We start from the raw sequence: 23,969 nt of genomic DNA on the forward strand, positions 1-23,969 counted from the left end.
ATAGAGAGGATCAGACCATCAAACAACAGTATGACACCAAGCTTCCCAAATATGTACACATCAGGAGCTCTTGGGCAGTTTCCAGGGGAAATTAAACCTTAGCTGAAGCATACCCAAAATATGATTTCTAGTGTGAACAGTCCAAAGGCAAAAGGTCTGCCCCTCCCATCCCAATAATTTACAGATTAGCAGCAGCTTATTCAGTAAAGCACCATGTACTCCATGATAAGTCAGTCTGGAGGAAGGAGTAATTAATGTGGTACTAATGATCATTTTGGTTTATATCTCTAATCTTTACTCTTGAAAAAACAGAACTTTGTGAAATTTAAAAAATTGTAGTACACTTAAAAAAAACTAAAGGATTCAGGCCCATTCACTATAAATGACTATTCATGTTAAGAATTACCCAGTCCTCAGTCCTTTAGGAGCAAGGACATTTCCAACAGTCTTCTTTTTCTTCATAATCACTTCACATTTACCAGTTACCCTGGACTATAATCAATGTGAAGCTTCAGCCTATCTTTTACATCAACCACCTCTCAAAAAGAGTAGAAAGAAAAGAAAATCTATTCTGGCTCCTGGAAATGCTAGAGTTAAGTGATTTTACAAAGTATCTGGGTCAGAGGTCAGAGATTTGGGCTTATTCCATTTCTTACTCCCCACTACCCTAACCTCCTTGTCCCCACACCAGCTAACAGACAACATACCTGAACCTATTCCATCTATGTACACCAGGCATGCAGCATGGACAAAAGATGTCACAGTGGAGATGGTCTCTGGCCGTTTCAAAGCAGCTTCCTCCCCCATTGTGTTCATGAAGTTAACCCAGGACAGGATATCTCTGATACTGACCACACACCTTCGGCCAAATTCCTGGTGGGTCAGCCATTCAATGAAATCCAGCATCACCTCAGCTATGTCAGCCCCTAAGACACAAGGAAGTAAAAAGCAATTTGGAACTGGTTGTAATAAAACACTACAAAATAGGGGTTTGTAATGGAGGGCCCAGAAAAGGCCTAAAAGAGGTCTGTGCTTCATGAGATTATATGCAAATTTTTGTGAATGTACATTACTGCTTTTTCTAAGGAGAGGGGGTCCATAGCTTTACTACATTCCCAAGGGGTTCATGAATAGCATACCATACCTACCAAAAAAGAAAAATCACCTTGAGAATTACAGCCTAAGATGGAGCCCTGAAAACTACTCAAAGAAAGTATGCATTTGGTTCCCGTTCAGATACAATTTTTAAGTTAAGACACAATGATTTTAGAAAATACATAAATTTTATTGTATTTTAAACTGATTCACTGGAATGGGGATGCCACATTTTCAGTGGCATTTAGTTCAGGCTTTTTCTTTTATTAAATTGATGCATCCCTCAGAATTCAGCAAATTAAAGGATTCATAAATTTTGTTCCATGACTTAAGTTAAAGGACTATTCTAATTATCACAATTTCATATTGTAAAATATTTGGAAATAAAATGCTTCTTAAGTAATGTAGATTTAAAGCAAAGACAATTTGTGGTGCCCGGGTGGCTCAGTTGATTAAGTGTCCTACTCTTCATTTTAGCTCATGATCTCACGATTTCCTGAGTTCAAGCCCCATGTCAGGCTCTGTGCTGGGCATGAAGCCTGCTTAAGATATTCTCTCTCTCTCTCTCTCTCTCTCTCTCTCTCTCTCTCTCTCTCATGAGGGCTCTGTCAAAAAAAAAAAAAAAAAAAAAAGGCAGAGCAAAGCCAAGCCAATTAAATTTAGTCAGGCACTTTATGGAACTTCTGAAGCCAACAGTAAACATTTATCTAATAAGTAGGAATACCAAAAATGTATTTTAAAAAAAGAAAATATGATGAGGAGGAATCAGCACTGCTATAATATAAAGTAGACCATTCAGCAATAGGCTTCAAGGCTACACTGCGAATTACTTAGAAAAAAACTAACTACAGAAAAAAACCACAAATGTTTACAAGACGTAATTAACAATCTGATCCATTGTTAGAGGGGAATTAAACCATCACTATTGAACAGAAGTTCATCAGCTAAGGTAGATGGGTTCATATAGGGATTTTTTTATAACAAATATTAAAAGGTAACCAAATATAGAAACCCATGCAAAAAATATGTAATAATAAATGCTAATGTGTAAAATGACTAGGTTGGCTCAGTTGAGCATGCGACTTTTGATCTCGCATGCTCATGCGGGGTCATGAGTTTGAGCCCCACACTGGGCATAGAGATTACTTTAAAAAATAAAATAAAATAAAATAAAAATAAAATAAAAATAAAATGATTGGCATTTAAAAAAAATGTATCATAGAAAATGCTCATCACTAATAAAGAAAATGAAATTTTAGCTTACTCATTAAAGTAACAAGGATAAAACAATGGATTTCATTATATTTAGAAAAAAAGAAAACTCCATGTTGAACTATCCCAAGCATGCACATTTACTAAGCTGCTGGTAGAATTATGAATGGGACCATCCTTCTGGAGAGCAACCTGGCCATAACCAATGAGAACTATGAATTTCCTTATTTCCACTTTTAGAAATACAACTCAAGGAAATAATTCTAAAAAATGTCATTTTAACGAAAACACAGTATCTTTAGATGTACTGTCATAAGAGTGTGAGACTGAGAAAAGCCCACATGCCCTTCAGAGGTCATTAAAAAAACAAAACAAAACACTGACTTAATGGAATCTTTTCTGCTTAGTTCATACTGTGGATGTATAGATAAAATTACCACTATAACTTGTGAACAAAAGTCCTACAGAAAGTAAGTAGAACTCAGGGATATTTATATTTTTATTTAGATAATGCAGTAAGTATATCTTGAGTATTCTCAGCAGGGTCAGAATTCAATTCAGAATTCATAATTAGTTGAAATATTAGATCCATTAAATCTTATGTATCTTTATAAAGAAAACCTGGAGGGGCGCCTGGGTGGTTCAGTCGGTTGGGCGTCCGACTTCGGCTCAGGTCATGATCTCACAGTCCGAGAGTTCGAGCCCCGCGTCGGGCTCTGTGCTGACAGCTCAGAGCCTGGAGCCCATTTCAGATTCTGTGTCTCCCTCTCTCTCTGCCCCTCCCCCGTTCATGCTCTGTCTCTGTCTCAAAAATAAATAAACACTAAAAAAAAAAAAAAAAAAGAAAAGAAAACCTGGAAATAAAATCTTTACTTAGTTTCCCATTTTATAAATTTAACATTATTTTTGAGAGACAAGACAGAGCATGAGCAAGTGAGGAGCAGAGAGACAGGGAGACAGAGAATCTGAAACAGGCTCCAGGCTCTGAGCTGTCAGCACAGAGCTCAGCGCAGGGCTCAAACCCACAAACATGAGATCATGACCTGAGCCGAAGGTGAACGCTTAACAGACTGAGCCACCCAGGCACCCCTCTAGTTTCCCATTTTATCCTGCACAGTTTTCTGCCCTTTTTTAAAAAGTTTATTTATTTATTTTTGAGAGAGAGAATGAGAGAGCGCATGGAGAAGGGGAGGGGCAGAGAAAAAGGGAGAAAGAATCCCAAGTAGGCTCTGCACTGCCAGCATGGAGCCTGATGCAGGGCTCGACCTCACAAACAGTGAGATCATGACCTGAGCCAAAATCAAGAGTTGAATGCTTAATCACTGAGTCACCCAGGCGCCCCTATACTGCACAGTTTGTTAAATCCTTTTTTTTTTTTTTTAACGTTTATTTATTTTTGAGAGAGAGAGAGACAGAGCATGAACAGGGGAGGGGCAGAGAGAGAGGGAGACACAGAATCCAAAGCAGGCTCCAGGCTCCAAGCTGTGAGCACAGAGCCCAATACGGGGCTTGAACTCACGAACTGCGAGATCATGACCTGAGCCGAAGTCAACACTTAACCAACTGAGCCACCCAGGCGCCCCAGAACTGGATTCTAAATTTAGCCATTCAATACACAAACACACATCTCATGATAAATGTTAAGTGGACATATTATAATCGTTTCACAATAGCTACAAATATCAAATCATGTGGTGTACCTAAAACTGATATGATGTTACATGTTGATTATACCTCAATAAAAAGACATGCATGTAGGGGCACCTGGGTGGCTCCATCGGTTAAGCACCCTACTCTTGATTTCAGCTCAGGTAATGATTTCATGGTTCATGACTTTGAGCCCTGGGTCAGGCTCTATGATGACACTGAGGAGCCTGCTTGGAATTCTCTCTGTCCCTCCCACAGCACACGCACCCGCTCTCCCTCCCTCTCTCTCTCTCAAAACAAATAAATAAGCATTTAAAAAAATATAGGCATATATACATCGAAGCAATTTAGGCTAAAGAACTTTATAATAAACGTTTTGACCCTTACCAGATATCTTAAAAATAGCTAAATCTAGGTTTTAGGTATACAGAAGTTTTTTAATATTATTTTTTGATTTTCTTATGTTTGAAAATTTTTATAATGAAATTTTTAAATAAAGTTAATAATAAATTAGTCGATGATAAAGAAATGCAGTTTAAAAGTATATAAGCATTTTTGGGGCACCTGGGTGGCTCAGTTGGTTAAGCATCTGACTCTTAATTTCAGTTCATGTCATGATCTCACAGTTCATGGGATTGAGCCCCACATCAGGCTCCTTGCTGACAGCACAGAGCCTGCTTAGGATTCTTTCTCTCCCTCTCTCTCTGCCCCTCTCCCACTTGTGCTCTCTCATTCAAAATAAATAAACATAAAAAATTTTTTTCATAAAAAAAGTCTATAAACATTTTCTGAAGGTGGTAATGACTAAAATTTAAACCAAATCTTCCTCATCTCTGAAGAACAAATATACTTTAAATAAAGAGAGCCAATAGGTAAAACAAAAAAGCTAGAATTTAAAAACCTTGGTAAAGGAGGCAATATGAAGAAGGGACACTTAAGTGGAAGATAACAAATGTCCTGGTTTTTAAAAATTTTTTTTTAACGTTTATTTATTATTGAGAGACAGAGAGACACAGAGTGTGAGCAGGGGAGGGGCAGAGAGAGAGGGAGACACAGAAGCCGAAGCAGGCTCCAGGCTCTGAGCTGTCAGCACACAGCCCAACACGGGGCTCGAACTCACAAACTGCAAGATCATGACCCGAGCCGAAGTTGCTCGCCCAACCAACTGAGCCCATCCGGGCGCCCCCAAATAGCCTATTTTCTTACATCTATTTGTTGCCATTTCTCTATCTCCTCTTCTCCTTTTAACATGCCAACATATATACACTGCTAATGTCCTATACAACACCTCTCATTCCCAACATACAATCCCCTCCACCTCATAACCACCATTACAACCTGTACCAACTGAAAAAACTCACCTTTATGATCTACTTTGCCCAGAGACAATCCTGGACGAAGGTTATGGCTGATAATCTGAATTAAATCTTCACGACCTGTGCTTTGTGGGCACCATATTTCTGTAAACCTGTTTCTTAAGGCAGGAGACAACTACAAGAAACAAAAATTTCAATATGAATGGATACTTATGAGGAAAGAGAACAAATCCTTTGAAGAAATGTTAGCTGTGAGTCTAACAAATACCAAATGCTCCTCTTATTATCTCTACTAGTAGGTACAATTTATTAAAGGTCTACTTTGTCCTGGCTCCTTCCATATGTCATCTCATTAATCTCCACCACACCCCCCAACACCATATTCCCATCACTTTCTTTATAGACATACAGAACTTCAAGGTTTTATAGAGTAAATGGTGTAAGTTGAATTCTAGCCCCAGTGGGTGATTCCCAAACCTGAATACTTTCCCCTAAGCAAAGGCCATTCCTTTACCTTCAGTTACAAAACCAATGTTTTAGAGAAAATAAATGCTATTGTGCGATAAGGGGAGAGCTGTCTGAAGTCAGAGAAAACATCTTCTAAGTGGCTCAAAGAGGAACAGTCAAATTAGTAAGGAGGTACATATTTTACCTCTTGTATAACAAAGAATTGTTAGTTCTTCCAGTCTTATGGCCTTTGCTCTCAAAATGGATTCCTCTTACCCTTCCCCTATTAATAAGCATTTACAATGCCACATATGCACATAACTATTAGTTTATCATTGCTTGCCTATAACTTGATAAGCTCCATCCATCTATCTGGCCTACTACAACAGGACCAGGAGCAATGCCTATACCCAGTAGCAGCTCAACCAAGACCCAGTGAATGTGTGAGTGTTCCCTGTTGCCATCCTAGACAAGCAGTGCTTCTGGTCTTCAGCATTCTACCTCTGCTTGCTAGGTGTGCAAAAACAAAAAAGAGCTTTCCCTTAGGTAAAAGTTGGCAATCTTTTTCTAAGAAAAACTTAAACTATCTTAACCTAAGCTAACACACACAATGTCAAAATCAGATCTTTCTACGGGATTTCCATTTGCCAAGGAACCATTTTGTTTTGTTTTTTTTTAATGTTTATTTAATTTTGAGAGACAGAGTGCAATTGGCAGGGGGAGGGAGACAGAATCCAAAGCAGGTTCCAGGCTCTGAGCTATCAGCACAGAGCCCAACAAAGAGCTCGAACTCACGAACTGTGAGATCATGACCTGAGCCAAAGACGGACACTTAGCCGAATGAGCCACCCAGCCAACCCAGGAACCAGTTTTCACATTATGTTTGAAGCTGTGATATACTTTATTACATCTCTTAAGAACATTTCAAGAGGCAAAGCAATAATCTTTCTTGTTACACTACAGAGGAAAATCAAGCCCAAAACATCATGTTCACATTTCAGGGGTATCCACCAAATTACCAAGATTTTTAATTACTTTCATTCACAATCAACCTCCGTTCTCATCATCCCTGACCTGTCACCACATTACCATTTTCCTAACTCTAACAGACCAGGATCGACACAGAGGAAGACTTCTCTATTGAGAGGCTTCATGAACCTGAAAGCTATGGTGTTCAGGGTATTGGATCCTGGCTGAATCCTAACACTACCCCCATGAACAGAAGGAACTGCTTTCCACCCTTTCCTTTACCAATAGTCTATAAGCATAACCCACAAATCCTTGGAGAGAACAGATAGGCTCCACTTGCAAAACCAGAAGAGGTTCCTGGCTGCAACATTTTTGTCACTCTAAAATCACTCAAAGCCACACTCGTGTTTAAGAAAGGAGACTCCAGGGGCGCCTGGGTGGCGCAGTCGGTTGAGCGTCCGACTTTAGCCAGGTCACGATCTCGCGGTCCGTGAGTTCGAGCCCCGCGTCAGGCTCTGGGCTGATGGCTCGGAGCCTGGAGCCTGTTTCCGATTCTGTGTCTCCCTCTCTCTCTGCCCTTCCCCCGTTCATGCTCTGTCTCTCTCTGTCCCAAAAATAAATAAACGTTGAAAAAAAAAAAATTTAAAAAAAGAAAGAGACTCCAGAAGCAGAGTTTAAGATTAAACTAAAAAGATTAAATTTCAGTTTCGGAGCAGTGGGCGGCTCAGTCAGTTGAGCGTCTGACTCTAGATATCAGCTAAGTCGGGATCTCACTGTCATGAGATTAAGCCCGTGTTGGGCTCTGTGTTGGGCTCTGTGTTGAGTGGAGCCTTCTTGGGATTCTCTCTCTCTGCCTCTCTCCTGCTGGTACCCTCTCTTGTGCATGTGTGAGCTCTCTCTCTCAAAATAAACTTTAAAAAAATAGATTAAATTTCAGTTTCATCTTTTCTCATCCATGAAAGTAGGAAAATAACTTTCATGCAAAGTTCTTGTGAGAATTTGTCATGGTAACATATGTAAAGAGTTGAGTTGGGCAAAGCGACTGACACAATGAAATTTCAGACACATACACACCATGAGATGTAAAAATAAGGAAATGTTTTTGTCAGACTTCATTTTTGTAATAATTCTAAACTATCTTTCTAGGCTTTAAATTATTACCCAATATAAAATTCCAAATGCATTTTTACATTATATTTACAGCTACCAGTGAACTGAGGTCAAAAACTGGAAAAAAATTATGCTTTAGGAACACAATTTTACCTCTTTTTTTCCAAAGTCGCCCCCAGGGTTCATGGTTGCTAAGATACGGAATTTCTTCCCAGCAGTCAACAGCTCTACCTCATTATCCTTGTCTTCTACACTGCCTTTTTCAGCTAATACCAAGGACTTTTCCACTTCAAGGACACTAAAAGAAAAATCGGAGAATTAAGATTAGAAAAGGTTCATGTAGTCTTCTATTTTGTGGTCTTCAACATTCTTTTAAAAAGGAAAAAAGTTATCTCTTCTGCTGAGCTTTCACTTTAATAATTTCCTACCACAAATTTTTACATGACTCATTATCCCAATTCCTGTGTAATGGAACAATATTTCTGATCGAAAGAAAAAAATTCCTTTTATCCATTTGTTTTAAAAATGCACAAAAATGCATTAAAAAAAACTCCATGCAAATATTCATGGCAGCATTATTCATAAAAGTAGAAACAACACAAATACCATCAAGTGCTGAGTAGATAAAAATAAGGTATAACTATACACTGGAATACTCTTAGGAATAAAAAGGAACAAACTACTAACATAGGTTACAACATGGATGAACCTCAAAAAGATGCAAAGTGAGAGAAGAATCAATTTATATGAATGTGCTGAAAAGACAAATCTTTTCTCTTTTTTTGCAGAAAGTAAATTTTGCAAAAAGTTGCCTGGAGCAGGAGATGGCATCAGAAGTATACTGTAAAGGGGCCAAAGAGATGCATCCTTCTGTGATGGTAGAAATATAAAACTGGGTTGTGGGGTCTCAAAACTCAGTAAATTTACTAACCTATTGAATTACACATTTAACATGGATACATTTTATGGTGTACAAATTAAACTTCAAAAAAGAAATATAGATCTACATCAAAATTCACACTGGTCTGAGATTTTGAGGCCTTGCAGCCATAATATTTAGAATTCTGATTCTAGTTCTTTCAAAGAATTTAGATAATGGTCACATAAAATTTGCCTTAAAAAAGTTGTAGGGGCACCTGGGTGGCTCAGTCGGTCAAGCATCTGACTTCAGCTCAGGTCATGATCTCATGGTTCATGAGCTCTAGCCCCATGTTGGGCTCTGTGCCGACAGCTCGGAACCTGGAGCCCACTTCAGATTCTGTGTCTCCCTCTCTCTCTCTGCCCCTCCCCTGCTCGTACTCTGTCTGTCTCTCTGAAAAATAAACACCAAAAAAAATAATAATAAAAAATAAAAAAAATTAAAAAAAAAAAGTTGTAACTTGGGCTCATTTGTTTTAGCCCCAACACACCACAGTGCCATCTTTCTGATTACTGACAGCAAAACAGAAAAACTAGGCCCCTTAAAGGACCCTGAGTGGTAAAGTCAAAACAAAACACAAAAACGGTAACTCATTATTATTTTCAAATATTTACTATGCACCTATGGAGAATATTACTGTGCACAAGAATTAATATCTATAAAAACCAGACCAGTAAAACAGTATGGAGGTACCTCAAAAACTTGAAGTACCATATGATCTAGTAATTCCACTACTGGATATTTACCCAAAGAAAATGAAAACACTAATTCAAAAAGATATATGCACCTCTATATTTACTTTAGCATCATTTACAACAGCCAAATTGACAAGCAGTCCAAATGTCCACTGATAGATGAATGATTAGAGAAAACATGGTATATGTACATATACAATGGAATATTATTCAGCCATAAAAAGGAATGTAATCCTGCCATTTGCAACAATATGGATAGAACCAGAGAGTACAATGCTAAATTAAGTAAGTCAAAGAAGGACAAATATAATGATTTCACTAAGTAGAATTTAAGAAAAGAAACAAAGAAAAAAAGAGACAAACCAAGAAACAGACTCTTAACTATAGAGAAAAAAACTGATGGTTACCAGAGGAGAGGTAGTTGGGGGGATGGGTGAAATAGTTGAAGGAGATTAAGAGTATACGTATCACGATGAGCACTGTGTAACATATAGATTACTGAATCACTACATTATACACCTACCTGAAACTAATATAACACTGTGTTAACTAGATGGGAATTTTTTAATTTTTAAATTAGTTAAAAAAAATAAATAAATAACCAGACCATCACAAACATCAAACACAGGGTAAATCTCTTACACATATACCTATTGAGTCTTTCCAGAACAGAGTCGTCAGCCAGTGAGATTTCATCCAAGAGAAAAAAGCCATCCTCCTTCATGGCCAGAACTAGAGGACCATCATGCCACTCAAAAAGTCTTGATGTATCAATTTCTTCCTACAATTTGGAAAAGAGGGGTGTGAAATTAAAGAGCAGATGGCTCCACAAGATTCTGCAGAAATTAAGGGTCTAAACATAAGGAAGAAAGCCTGTACAACAGGATGCTCATGAAGGCCTCTTGTAGACAAGTGAAAATCTAAAGATACATATCAAACCTCAAATCAAAAATCTCACCATAAACAAATTCCACAGCTGATTCATGCACAGAACCAACTGCAGTTCTTCAAATGAACAAACACATCATTTATTACTGGACAAACCTTGTCCTTTAGCTTTTGTCTCACTGGTCGCAGCCCTCCCAGGAAATCCGATGTCTCCATGTGTAAGTGGCAGTTAACAGAGTATAGTTTCTGATTTGCCAAGCCTGCAAACATCTGACAGACAGTAGTTTTCCCACACCTGTTAAGAAATACACACCAGATTAGTAAGGACCATAAATTCCAAACACACACCCACAAACACCCCAGTGAGCAAAAGAGGGGAGCCCTGGTGAAGGCCTCACTAGAGCAGACACTGCAGGCCAACCCAGGACCTCTGCACCCTGGGCTAAGGGTACCCTTCCCCCAAACATCCGCACCCTACAACGTTCCTTATCTAGAAAAGCAAATACTGCATGAATTTCATTCTTTCCTACTTCTAGTAACAACAACCAATGGATGGGAGAGAAATCCAATCCTTACAGACTTTCAAGTGATAGTATCTCATCTGCTGTTCTGTATATGTCTATAGAATGAATGTCATGATTCAGAAGAATTACAAAGAAAAAAAACTGCTCTAATGATAATAATGCAAGAAACCTTTTTTTCCATCACAAAAGTCTGAAGGAAAAGTAAACAATAGACCTCTTACGTGCCCTTTAAAAAAAAGAGGACGGGAGAAAAGGAAAAGAAAAAAACAAATATTGTATTCCTGATAACCCTTCAGAGAGAACTCACGTACTCCCATGGAACTGAACTGATCCATCATAATGAGTTCCAGTCACAGAAGCAGAGGAACTTACCCAGTGTCCCCAACCAGTAGCACTGGTTCACCAAATTCCAGCGCCCTTCCTACCAGCATCGCCAGTCTCCGCATGCCCTCAGTCCACACAATGTGGCTGAACTCAGATTCCAACATGGATACCCGAGTGGACAATTTACCTATAAAAGGCAGAATAAATATTTAGCTTCTAGTAAGAGTACAACTCAATTCATTTTCTCTAGATATTTTGACCTACTCACTCAGTAATTTTAAGACATTTTCTTTGGAGAAAAGGGATTGAGGACACAATTTTTTCTTGAAATGTTTTTCAATAACTTCTTGAATCACATCAATTTCCTCCTGCTTCCTGACTCGGCCTGCGAGAAGCATAAAACCTAAAAAAAAGAAAGAAACAAAGAAAGAAAGAAGTCATCAAGTGTCAAGTTATAATACCAAGGGATGTTCAGAATACAGAACAGGAACTCTTATAAGCTTGCAGGTGGAGAGGGTATCTAAAGAACTATTCTGGACAATTGGGAAAACCTCCTGCAAATAACCAAATTTGGATGCCTTGTCTCCCAGCAACAGGACTTCCAGGTAGACCCAAACACAAATAAACATGTGTGCACCAAAAGATATATAGAGGAAAGTTCAGGGCAGTTTAATTCATAACAGCTAAAAAGGAGAAATAACCCAAACATCCATCAACAAGAGAATGAATAAATATATTACGGTATCCCTGTACAACGGGTTACAATAATAAGAAAAAAAAAATGAAGTCCTGATACACAGAGCAGCGTGACTGAACCTCACATTAGACTGAGTGAAAAGCCAAGCCTAAGGAGTACATACTGCATGACACGAGTTGAAGCTCAAGCACAGGCAAAATCAAAGCAGTGGTGATAGATGTCAAAGCAGTGGTTACCTCCAAGGGAGGTTAAGACTGGCAAGAGCCATGAAGGAATCTTTTGAGGCACTGAAAAATATTCTAAACCTTGGTCTAGATGATGATTCACGTGGACACATACATATGTAAAAAAAATAGATCTTCCTTGTACATGAAAAAATACAGCACTGCATTCATTTTACTGTACGCTATACCTTGACTAAAAAGTTTTCCTTTTAAAGTTTTCTAAAAAATGTGTTCCTCCATCCATCTACTCTTTACCAGTAAAGAAAACAAAACAAAACAAAACAAAACTCTCAAGGGTTAGTTGTACTCTCCTTATTAAGGATTCTATTAATGACTCATTAGTACCTTTCAAATCAGAAGATTCTGAAATGCTTTCTTTCCTAGGATATAGAGAAACATAAATTCTTCCCATGGATTAAACCAAAATGACCAATCAGGAGTCTCATGACATAACTGCTTCCTCTCAAAACTCTGATATTACCTGACCAAACCTGTCAGCTTTCTGTATAAGACAGAAGCACCACTATCCATGGTTACCGAGTTGTAGATAAATGGTCAACAGAGACACCACCAGCCATTTGCCTCAAGTCTTATGGGCACTGTGCCCCTATCTGACTCCTACATGGAGGCACCTAAACCAAAGAGAAAACTGTAAAAATCCAAACATATTAACACAAATGCCTACAGAAAAGAACCATTTTCAAAAGCACTTTGCTCTTGAGGGAGAAAGACTAAATCTGGAATACCTAGTAAAATATGTATATAGATCACAATTTGGGAAAAACTTATTTTAATAAGAAAGTTAAATATCTAACATAACTAAATGGTTTGAGAACATCCGATTGAAAACATACCATCATTGGCTAAATGCTGTAGCCAGTCATACTCTTTCTCAGTCTGTTCAGCCAATCTGTATCTTTCAGCCCATCGAAACAGATCACGAAGGGTGATGAAGCCCTGTTTTCCAGCAAACACTGAAGAACTTCTGCGATAGGACTATTACAATATCAAAACAAATGAAAAAGGGTGATGGCAAGCACACTGTACAACCTATATAAAATTTTTTAGCAAATATAAGCTCCCATGAAAATGGTTCATCCCAGGGCGGCTGGGTGGCTCAGTCGGTTAAGCGTCCAACTTCGGCTCAGGTCATGATCTCATGTCTTGTGGGTTTGAGCCCCACATCGGGCTCTGTGCTGACAGCTCAGAGCCTGGAGCCTACTTCAGATTCTGTGTCTCCCTCTCTCTCTGCCCTTCCCCTGCTCATACTGTGTCTCTCTCTCTCAAAAACAAACATTAAAAAAAAATTTTTTTTTAAGTAAATGGAAAGTAATCCTTTGAAGATAAATATTCAAACTCATACATAAGAATATTAACAATGGAATTTCAAATCACAACACCAAAAAAAAAAAAAAAGGAATTCCATCTCCTATATCATACAGAAAAAGTTATGAATACAAAATGGTGGCAAACATTATTCCCATAATTTGGGAACATAGAGGAGTATAACTGCTAATTATTATTAGCTTTCTAGAAGGTCAATGTGTATTAATTCTGATAACACTTCTAACACCTTAAAATGGGATACAAAAAACAAAAAAGTGTAGCTTTGCATAGTTGACAAGGCCGAGACATGAAAAAGGTATGTTTAGTTATGTCCATTCAAGGACTAGCTCCATTTAAAAAACAAAAACTGGGGGCGCCTGGGTGGCTCAGTCGGTTAAGCGTCCGACTTCAGCTCAGGTCACGATCTCGCGGTCCGTGAGTTCGAGCCCCGCGTCGGGCTCTGGGCTGATGGCTCAGAGCCTGGAGCCTGCTTCCGATTCTGTGTCTCCCTCTCTCTCTGCCCTTCCCCCGTTCATGCTCTGTCTCTCTCTGTCTCAAAAATAAATAAACATTAAAAAAAAAATTTTTTTAAAACCAAAAACTGTAGTTTGTCAATGCCAAATCCCAACCTAAACAAAATGTTCCAACATTATCAACAAGTAGGGAACTGTTATCACATACAATTATGAGAAAGTTTTTAACACGATATTAAATTATTCATTTATAAAACCAAAAAGTGGATATTAACGGAACACATTTTAAAGATACTATCTGGGGGCGCCTGGGTGGCGCAGTCGGTTAAGCGTCTGACTTCAGCCAGGTCACGATCTTGCGGTCCGTGAGTTCGAGCCCCGCGTCGGGCTCTGGGCTGATGGCTCAGAGCCTGGAGCCTGCTTCCGATTCTGTGTCTCCCTCTCTCTCTGCCCCTCCCCCGTTCATGCTCTGTCTCTCTCTGTCCAAAAATAAATAAACGTTGAAAAAAAAAAATTAAAAAAAAAAAAAAAAAAAAAGAACACAAGCCTCACAGCCGGCTTAATTTAAAAAAAAAAAAAAAAAAAAAAAAAAAAGATACTATCTGTACTGTGAGAAAAAAAAAATTAACAGACGGGAGAAGGCTATCAAATTTTAAATTTTGATCATCAAATATAATCAATACATTCGATTTGAAACTAAGTGATAGGTGAAATACCTGAAGGTCCAGCATGACTTTAACCAACTTGCTACAATAGGAGGGTGGCAAACTGCAGCGCTTATGCAAGATTGTCTCCAGCTCAGAACTAGGCAGTTCATCAAAATGCAGCTCCACAAACCGATTCCTGAAGGCTCTAGAAAGCACCTAGGAAACACATCAGAAAAAAAGTTTCCAAAACAGAGGCTCTGCTATTCACCAGAAAAAGAAAAACCCTTCAAAAGAAGCAAAAAAAAAAAAATTTCAGTCATATCAAGGAAGATTTACTACTCAATGGGGTAACAAATGGAGTAAGGGGCAAATGCTACATACCTTTCTGCCTCCATAAAGTCCTGGGGGATTTTGGGTAGCAAAAAGCATGAACCGAGGGTGAGCTTTAACAACTTCTTGTGTTTCTGTGATGAGCAATTCACGGTTATCATCCAGTAATCTGTTCAGTGCCTCTAACACATCGGTAGGGGCCAAATTTAATTCATCTAAAATAATCCAATAGCCCTTTCTCATAGCATCAATAAGAATACCTTAAAAAACAAACACTGAGAATTAGTACATAAGTTAGTCCAAGGTTTTAAAAAAATGTAATATACAAATCAACCAATACTAGAACATTAAATTTCAAAACAAATTACTCCCTACAGTTAGTCACGCCTCAAGATAACTTGTGACACTGAGTTATCAAGGAAGCACAATTTTTAATCAAAGTAATCCTTTTTATTTCACACAGAAGGGGAGGTAAGGCTGACAAATATCACATTTTCAACTTATTCCACCACCACCACCCCCCGCAGTCCAATTTCATTTAAATTACCACATTCCCATATCTATTCTCAGCTTCCCCTCTGTTCAACATTCACCCCGTTCTGAGTCTCTAGGAAATGAAGTAGCAGTTCAACTGCACTCTACAAAACTTGGCAGTAGTCCTGTGTACAACTGATGAGATCAGTGGGGCTCAAAGGAACCTGGACCCCTCACCATCATTCTTTAACCAGGGAAATCAGAGAAAAAGAAAAACCAGCTGTTATGGCAAAGGTCATGTACCCCAATTGGAAAGGATAAAGATTACCTGGGGAAATGGGTTTCAAAGAATGAATATCCACACACATGGAATGAAATAATAATCCTACCTTCTTTAAACACAAGCTTCCCTGAAGAGTCAGATGTGTAACAACCAATATACTCCTGAATATCTGTGTGTTCGTGATTGTTAATACGCACACAATGGTTACCAGTAGCTGCTGCCAGCCACCGGATCAGGCTTGTTTTACCAACTGATGTCTCTCCCTGAATCAACACTGGATAGGTTCTTCAAAACACGAAACAATAAGCCAATTTAAGAAAAAAAAGAAAGAAACCAGAATTAATTCAAGTAGTTTTAAAAAAAATACAGAATTTATCAGCATAAAAGAATATGTTTATATACCTATGCATCACTAATGGAATGTTTCTTAAGTTCTGAGAAATTTCTATATAAAAATGGTTCCTTAAAAAATACAGAGGGGCGCCTGGGTGGCGCAGTCGGTTAAGCGTCCGACTTCAGCCAGGTCACGATCTCGCGGTCCGTGAGTTCGAGCCCCGCGTCAGGCTCTGGGCTGATGGCTCGGAGCCTGGAGCCTGTTTCCGATTCTGTGTCTCCCTCTCTCTCTGCCCTTCCCCCGTTCATGCTCTGTCTCCTTCCGTCCCAAAAATAAATAAACGTTGAAAAAAATTAAAAAAAAAAAAAAATTACAGAGGAAAACAATCTCAACCGTTCTTGCAGTACTTATGAGAAACAGTAAATGGGACTAGCTGTTACTCGCTTAAATAATGGGAGACAAGTATTCATCAGCCCAATATTGGAAAGCAACTTTAAAGATGGCCAAAATAATTGGTGGGTGTTGCTCCCACCAAAGATATAACTAGAACAATGCTTTGTGCCAGGAGAAAAGCGACACGTAGCCAGCAAACAACAAATACAGCACTTGAAAAATTATGGAAGTAAGACTGGAATGTCATTAATGCCCATTCTGGTAAAGCTTCAGAGCAGCAAGAGAAAAGGTCCACATACCCTGCAGAAACCACTCGGACTATGTCTCTCAGGTTTAGCTTAACAGAAGACGTAAGAATGTAGGTCTCATCTATTGTAGGTTCCCTGTCTCCCACCGAAATCCAGTATCCTTCGACTTGGATAAGACGACCTCCTTTTGGTTCTGGAATAGGCTGAAAGACACAAGTTAGAGAAATAACCCCATAGTCCAATGACAACTATGGCTTTCTTTCAGAAAGGAGTGTAAGGTAGGAAAAAAAATTATCACCAAGAATGCTGCCCTGTTCTGAATGCTTTCAGCATTAAAGCCATAGGTGAAATGTGAAAATAAATTACTCTGAGGAATGAGATCAAAACAATGACAAGTGACACATACTCGTGTTAAAATCCAGGTGGGTGGTAGGTGTGTATGAGGAAGAAACTGAATCAAGTAAATTCTCAAATAATTTATGATTCAGTTCTTTTCTTTCACCTATTAAATTTCCCACTCTGATGAAGTACTTTGATCAAAAACATGTACTTCATATAAACCATGTTCCTAAAAACAGGACCAACATTCAATTGAGGGAAATGGCCTTTGCATTATTACATCCTGGACTTCCTGGAAGACATTAAACAAACAAAGAAACAAATAATAAAAGCCACCATCTAGAGAAATTAATCTATTCAGAATAATATTGTGGGGGCACCTGGATGGCTCAGTCAATTAAGCGTCCGACTTCAGCTCAGGTCATGATCTCTCGGTCCGTGGGATCGAGCCCCACATCTGGCTCTGTGCTGACAGCTCAGAGCCTGGAGCCTGCTTCGGATTCTGTGTCTCCCTCTCTCTCTGCCCCTCCCCTGCTCATGCTCTGCCTCTCTCTGTCTCAAAAAATAAATTAAAAACATTAAAAAAAAAATTAAAAAAAAATAATATTGTGGGTGACAGCATAATCTTTTGAATATATGAAGTTGATTTCTACAAAACTCTCATTTTCATAGATCAAAAAATGGTGAGATCTATAACTACAAAGAAGTGCTCTCCTCAAACATTTAGTTCCCTAACTTGAAGCACCATTGCAGTTACTGCTTTTAAGGGCTCCTCTACTGAGTCAGGAGCAGTGGGGAAAAAGAATATTTAAGCCTCCAATCACATGTAACCATGAGGAACACACACAAAAAAAATGGTATTGAGATAATAATCAAAGCAAGCTTGAGTCTTTTTTTCAATGTTCTCATGTTTTACCAAAAGTAAATATTCATGTGTTACGTGTATAATTTTTACAGTTTATTTATGTTGAGAGACAGAATGTATGTGCATGTAGGGCGCCTGGTTGGCTCAGTTGGTTGGGCAGCCGACTTCGGCTCGGGTCATGATCTCGCGGTCCCTGAGTTCGAGCCCCATGTCGCGCTCTGTGCTGACAGCTCAGAGCCCGGAGCCTGTTTCAGATTCTGTGTCTCCCTCTCTCTGACCCTCCCCCGTTCATGCTCTGTCTCTGTCTCAAAAATAAATAAACGTTAAAAAAAAAAAATTAAAAAAAAAAAAAGAATGTATGTGCATGTGAATGGGGGAAGAGACAAAGAGAGAGAAAAGAAAACTTCCAAGCCTCAACATGGGGCTTGATCTCATGAACCAAACCATGAGATCATGACCTGAGCCGCAATCAAGAGTTGGACGCTTAACTAACTGAACCATGCAGGCGCCCCATTTGTACAATTTTTAAAGAGGAAAATATATTGAATCTAAAGTAGTCCAAAGTCCCTAAGGCTCTTTCTTCCTACAAAGGAATGAATCAACATAAAAAAGCATTTATTTGGTAAACTTACTGTGCATCTTTCAGTCCTATGTTATCCTATAATTTCCTTTGTCAAACTGAAATAGTTGCATTTTAATTTAGAATTTTTTTTTTATTTTAGAGAGAGCATGAGAGAGAGAATGTGCACAAATGGGGGAGGGGCTAGTGAAAGGGAGGGGGGTAGGGGAGGGAGAAACCCAAACAGGCTCCATGCTCAGCACAGGGCTCGATCCTATGACCTTGAGATCATAACCTGAGCCGAAATCAAGAGTTGGGCACTCAACCAACTGAGTGACACAGGCAACCCAGTTACCGTGTTTAATGGGGGGGGGGGGGAAGCCCAACCATCAATCAGATGTGAAGTGTGTACACAAATTACGGTACAAGCAACAAAATACTATGTAACCTTTAGAAACCATGTCACAGTGATCTCGGGAACAGAAACAAAACTATATCCAGTATACAGTTAGGCTAAGAAAAGAAAGCTACAGAACAGTCTTATGAGACGGTCCTTTTTAATTTTTTTTTTAAATTTCATTTATTTATTTTGAAACAGAGAAAGAAAGAATAAGTGGGGGAGGGGCAGATAGAGGACAGAGAAAGAACCCTAAGCAGGCTCCATGCTCAGTGTGGTGCTCTATGCGGGGCTCAATCTCATCACTGAGATCACAACCTGAGCTGATATCAACAGCTGGGCGCTTAACCAACTGAGCCACCCAGGTGTCCCAAGATGATCCTTTTAAAATCATTTATATTAGATATGTGTATTAGAATTTGACTCTAAGTGGAGTAAGTCAGAAAGACAAATGCCATATGATTTCACTCATATATGAGTCTGAAAAAACAACAAAAAGACAAACCAAAAAACAGACTCTTAACTATAGAGAACAAACTGATGATTACCAGAGGGGAGGAGGGAGTGTGGATGGGTAAAACAGATGAAGGGATTAAAAGAAAACTCACTGTGATGAACACCGAATAATGTATAAAATTTTTGAATCACTATATTGTACACCTGAAACTAACAGAACACTGTAGGTTAACTAGGAATTAAAATAAAAACAAGAAAGAATTTGCCTTGATAAATCTATACACACAGTCAGAATGTGAATACATAAGAAAATAAAAACATACATAATTTAGGTGGAAATGACTATAAGGCTTAAATCTCTAAAGAGTAGGAGTAGGATTATTGGGAATTTGCACCATCTAAGACACCTTCTAATATTTAAATCTTTTGCAACAGATTACTTCTGCAAAAAAAAAAGCTGAAAAGTTGATAATTCAGCCATTCATTTACATTAAACAAGTCAAAAACATCAAAAAACATACCTGCTTCAGCAGACTTTTTACACTGCCAGAGATAAGGTGTTGACAAATGAGCTTCTGAACTACTGGATGTGATGCCCTATCAAGCTGTGTTAAGAAACCCAAACAAAAGCCCTAGGGAAAAAAAAGAATAAACAAATATGCATAAAACTAATTACCCTTCTGCAGTAACAGGCCAACATATTTCGGGAACAAAATTCAACCTTCTTAGATGGTACTGGTTCCCAGAACTATTTTTTTTTTCCTTGAGGGAGGGAGGGAAGGAGGGGGAGAGAGGGAAAGAAGGGGAAGGGAGAGAGGGAGAGAGTGGGGGGAAAGAGAAAGAGAGAGGGGGAGAGAGAGAGAGAGAGAGAGAATGAGAATGGAAGGGGCAGAGGAAAAGGGAGAGAGAATACTAAGCAAGCCTCACACCAGTGCAGAGCCAAAATCAAGAGTTAAATGCTTAACTGACTGAGCCACTCAGGCATGCAATCCCCCCACCCCCCTCTGCTGAACAACTTTTATTTATTTTTTTAATGTTTATTTTTGACAGAGAGAGAGAGAGCGCAAGCGAGCACGAGTGGGGGAGGGGCAAAGAGGGAGGGAGACACAGAATCTGAAGCAGGCTCCGGGTTCTGAGCTGTCAGCACAGAGCCCAACGTAGTGCTCAAACTCACAGACCGTGAGATCATGACCTGAGCTGAAGTCGGACACTCAACCGACTGAGCCACCCAGGCACCCCATGCTGAACAACTTTTAAATGTGACAGGATGGTAGAAGGTCAGGGTAGTACTGTATGAAATGTCCTGGGCTTATCTGACTAAATGGAAAACACAGGCAAACCTGGCAGACACATAATCACTCCCTCCCTTCTCACGGTGAGCCCATCCGCCAAGCTCCCATACAAAAAACACAGACTTTAGAAAGACCTCATAGAGTGAGCGCTGGATGTTGCTACACGGATTGGAGGCTGCAAATCGCAGGGCCCTGCAAAGAGTCCGAAGGCTGTAGTGAGGTCTATGGCCAGTTCCATCCACTAATTTTGTCCCAGAGTCTTTCCGTAGAGCTGTGTACAAGCTACAAAAAGGACAGAGTTCAGGTGACTTATTAATTGATTAGCATTCACTATTTTGCTGTTATTCCAATTTTTCTACATAAGGCCCAAAGCCATTTTCCCAGAATTAGATGGTTAAGCTTGCATACAACTTGCTAGAGCATTCACCAAAACCTCTCACATTCTCTTTTAAATCTATTTTTCACACGCTCACAGACTCTTTCAAAAAAAAGGATCTATCAATTTCCTTTAGGATGAAAAGAGGAGAGGTGAGAAACATTGGATTCATAACAAAAAGAGAGACAGGAGAGGCCTTTACCAAGAATATATAGAGTCCAAACATAATGTTTCAGAGTTAGCTCTAATACAATGGGGAAATAAAGTTCCTATGTTAGCGACAATAGTGATGGATAAGCACAGAGAAAACTCATGGTGGTCTGAAAGGTCATAGATGTGGCCATAATCAATAATGACAAAATTTAAAAAGCATGAATATAAGCTGACGGTTACTGTTATCATTGCCATTGGCTTTAGGGGTCCAGAAGATAACAAGATGGAAGAAGTTTCAGACTGAAACATGAAATGCAAGAAATTTAAAATTTCATGAAACTGATGATCAGCTACACAAGATCAAGAGTAACCAAATGTGTGTCACAGATGAAATCCAAGTGCTTGCCCAAATGGGATCTGGCTTGCCTCTTTGCAATTCAGCTATATATTCTTCTTTGTGCAGAAAGTGGCTACTTACTACTCGTACTATCAGCATTTTACAAGAGCCTCTGCTTTATCTAGCCTGTTTTATCTCCACTTTTGAATTTTAACCACACATATTTATACTTCTGTCCAAAGTCTTGGCTAACAAAAAGTGTTCCAATTTTAGAATGTGGAATTGGTAAACCATTTCAAAGCATTTTCATAAATGCCTCCTTAACTAACCTATGTAAAATAGGGCTCTAAGCCTGTATGTTGTAATCCCCATTTTGTGGTGTTATTTTTATTCACTTAACACAACCTAAAATTACAGTATGTATCTCCTTATTTATTGGTTACCTTCACCTCTTGAATTAAAAGGTCTATGAGGAGAACCAGGATTCTGTCTCTTATTTATAGCTGTATCCCTAGTACCTGGGCAACTCAGTAATTATTTGTATAAAAAATAAGGAACAAACCACAAAATGCAAAGTAAAACATTAATATGATCCTATTTCAAAACTTTACACAGGGGGCACCTGGGCAGCTCAGTTGTTTGAGCATCCAAGTTGATTTCAGCTCGGGTCATAACCCCAACATCGTGGGATCAAGTCCCTCATTGGGCTGTGCACTGAGGATGGAGCCCGCTTAAGATTCTCTCTCCCTCTGCTCCCCTCCCCTACTCGCTCTCTCTCCCTCCCTCCCTATAAATTAAAAACAAAACAACTTACATAGTGTGTATTTCTATCTAGACAACAGACAAAATTAACTAAGTGACATGCCCAGGACGAAAGAATTCGTTTCTGACACAGCCTGTATGAGAATCCAGTTATCTGATATAAAAGATTATGCCCTATCCACAAGGCATAAAAAACAAAAACAGAAAAACAAAAAAGACTCAAGAAAGCACCAAGCCACATGGCTAGTCTGTATGTTTTTCAGTTAAGCCTCAATTAATTCTAAACCTGAATCCCTTATTTTACCAACCTTTTCCCCCCTATATCCCACATAAGTAGTATGCAAACTACAGAAATGAAGATTTCATCAAGACAGATCAAAAGAGAAGCCAGTTACATCTTCCACGGATGCAAACTCGTAGCTATGAATACAAAAGTAATTAGGACAGCATTATCCAATTACTTAAATATTCTCATACGTGGTGATTCTTAAGCTTTCAATGTAGCTTCATTAGGAAAATCCAAAGAAGATCATAAGGTCCCTACTTTAAAACAGAAACCTTAATGATAATCCTTCTCTAGCAAAAAAGAAATAATAAATATAGATGCATGAGGCATACACTGTTTGTTCAGGGGAAAAGTTTATCAAGAGAAACCAAAGTGAACCTACTTGATAATTCCTTGCACTGTGATCTTATTCACACTCAGTCCTTTCAGATAATCCACAATAAGAATCTGTAAATCTTCTTTACTTTCCAATTCTTCTACATAAAGTTCTGTAAACCTGGAAGACAATTATTATTACAGAATGAAAATTTTGAGGAATACAACTGTTTTGATAATAAAAAAATAGAAAACACAAGAAGTTATGTAAACTCATTTGAACTTTTTACAGTATAAACTATAAAAGCCTTTCATGTATGAGAAAGAACGAAATACGGCCCTTTGTAGCAACATGGATGGAACTGGAGAGTGTGATGCTAAGTGAAATAAGCCATACAGAGAAAGACAAATACCATATGTTTTCACTCTTATGTGGATCCTGAGAAACTTAACAGAAACCCATGGGGTAGGGGAAGAAAAAAAAAAAAGAGGTTAGAGCAGGAGAGAGCCAAAGCATAAGAGACTCTTAAAAACTGAGAACAAACTGAGGGTTGATGGGGGGTGGGAGGGAGGGGAGGGTGGGTGATGGGTATTGAGGAGGGCACCTTTTGGGATGAGCACTGGGTGTTGTATGGAAACCAATTTGACAATAAATCTCATATATTGAAAAAAAATTTTTTAAATTAATAAATAAAAGCCTTTCATGTAGATACATATGGACCATAATGAAATGAAAGATAACTATTGCCAAAAATTTATTTGCATGTAATGAAGTTTTTCATGTACAGTCCTTACAAGAAAGAGTTACAAAAGTAAGACATTTGTCCTCATTTTCAGAGGTGTTTTTGATTCTAACTACATGTAATAAAACATACACGCTGCAACAACAACAGAACAGTATCAACATCACCATCAAAAATAAAATCATGGGGAAAAAATGATAAAATTGTAGGAGCAAAGGAAAATACATAATGAAATTTATAACATTTTCCTAAGAAGGTTTCATTACTCATATAATGGAGGGAGGAATCTAATAAAATTTTAACACCATTTTAAAACTCGAAATTCAACAAAAGATCACCAACAAAATTAGATCATTCACCTTTTCCCAAATGCTACATATATAAGATACCAACAACTAGGTACCTTATTGGTGTCAGTCAGTGCTTAATGATGAAAACTGAAACTTAAAAGGCTTTTTACAAATCACTGGTCTCGTCCAAAGGGATTCCATTCCTAAAATGCACTTAAACATTT

The 23,969-nt window shown here is 38.6% G+C and overlaps 1 protein-coding gene across 1 annotated transcript in view; it reads right to left on the minus strand.

Annotated features, from left to right (window-relative positions):
• Window positions 1-23,969, minus strand: part of MDN1 (midasin AAA ATPase 1) — a 173,047-nt gene that overhangs the window by 91,865 nt on the left and 57,213 nt on the right. Inside the window, exons 20-34 of the mRNA XM_047857750.1 lie at window positions 22,780-22,893; window positions 20,618-20,765; window positions 19,713-19,823; window positions 16,627-16,778; window positions 15,707-15,885; window positions 14,895-15,103; window positions 14,583-14,729; window positions 12,922-13,063; window positions 11,415-11,549; window positions 11,195-11,333; window positions 10,455-10,593; window positions 10,061-10,191; window positions 7,950-8,094; window positions 5,316-5,445; window positions 708-926 (exon numbers count right to left, since the gene is read on the minus strand). Of these exons, the coding sequence (XP_047713706.1) occupies window positions 708-926; window positions 5,316-5,445; window positions 7,950-8,094; window positions 10,061-10,191; window positions 10,455-10,593; window positions 11,195-11,333; window positions 11,415-11,549; window positions 12,922-13,063; window positions 14,583-14,729; window positions 14,895-15,103; window positions 15,707-15,885; window positions 16,627-16,778; window positions 19,713-19,823; window positions 20,618-20,765; window positions 22,780-22,893 (2,240 nt within the window). The remainder of the gene's footprint in view (window positions 1-707; window positions 927-5,315; window positions 5,446-7,949; window positions 8,095-10,060; window positions 10,192-10,454; window positions 10,594-11,194; window positions 11,334-11,414; window positions 11,550-12,921; window positions 13,064-14,582; window positions 14,730-14,894; window positions 15,104-15,706; window positions 15,886-16,626; window positions 16,779-19,712; window positions 19,824-20,617; window positions 20,766-22,779; window positions 22,894-23,969) is intronic.

This window comes from Prionailurus viverrinus, chromosome B2 (assembly GCF_022837055.1).
Source record: "Prionailurus viverrinus isolate Anna chromosome B2, UM_Priviv_1.0, whole genome shotgun sequence".
Classification (NCBI taxonomy): Eukaryota; Metazoa; Chordata; class Mammalia; order Carnivora; family Felidae; genus Prionailurus; species Prionailurus viverrinus.